Source organism: Monoraphidium neglectum (genome assembly GCF_000611645.1).
Source record: "Monoraphidium neglectum strain SAG 48.87 unplaced genomic scaffold scaffold00698, whole genome shotgun sequence".
Taxonomy (NCBI): domain Eukaryota; kingdom Viridiplantae; phylum Chlorophyta; class Chlorophyceae; order Sphaeropleales; family Selenastraceae; genus Monoraphidium; species Monoraphidium neglectum.
The window spans coordinates 18,859-19,466 of NW_014012930.1; the positions used below are offsets into that span (position 1 = coordinate 18,859).

Genomic DNA, 608 nt, shown 5'->3' on the forward strand with positions numbered 1-608 from the left:
GCGGGGGGCGCGTGGATTGGCCTGCGCATGCAGGTGTGTCCCAAGCATCAAGGTGTGCGCCCTGCACTCCCAGCTGCAGCGGTTCGTGTGTGTGTGTGTGTGTGTGTGTGTGTGTGTGTGTGTGTGTGTTTCTCAAGGTCCAATGTCCTGACCGCGGTGGCTCATGCTGTAAAGTCTGCTCCATGCAACGGTGGCACGCAACCCCACAGGTGGGACCCCGCCGAGCGCATCACGCCAGACCAGGCGCTGCAGCACCCCTGGTTTGTGGAGCACGCTGCACAGCAGGCTGCGGCGCAGGCGGCGGCGGCCGCAGCCCAAATTGCAGTCCAGCAGCAGCAGCAGCAGCAGCAGCAGCAGCTGCAACAGCAGCAGGCGGCGCACCGGAAGGCGCCCACCGCCGCCCTGCAGCAGCCGCTCGCGGCGCCGCCTGTGGCCGCGACAGGCGTCAGGCAGCAGCAGGGCCAGGCTGGCCTGCAGCAGCCACTGTTCGCCGCGCAGGCGCAGGGGCAGCCCGCGGCCCCCACCACGTCGGCCCGCGACACCGAGCAGGCGGGCACCGACTGCACGCCCCGCCGCGACGGCACGCCCGGCGGCGCCGGCGCGGCGGG

The 608-nt window shown here is 71.4% G+C and overlaps 1 protein-coding gene across 1 annotated transcript in view; it reads left to right on the plus strand.

Annotated features, from left to right (window-relative positions):
• Nucleotides 1-608, plus strand: part of MNEG_4874 (dual-specificity tyrosine-(Y)-phosphorylation regulated kinase) — a gene marked incomplete at both ends in the record, with an annotated part of 6,087 nt that overhangs the window by 5,011 nt on the left and 468 nt on the right. The window contains one exon of the mRNA XM_014046655.1: nt 210-444. Within this exon, the coding sequence (XP_013902109.1) occupies nt 210-444 (235 nt within the window). The remainder of the gene's footprint in view (nt 1-209; nt 445-608) is intronic.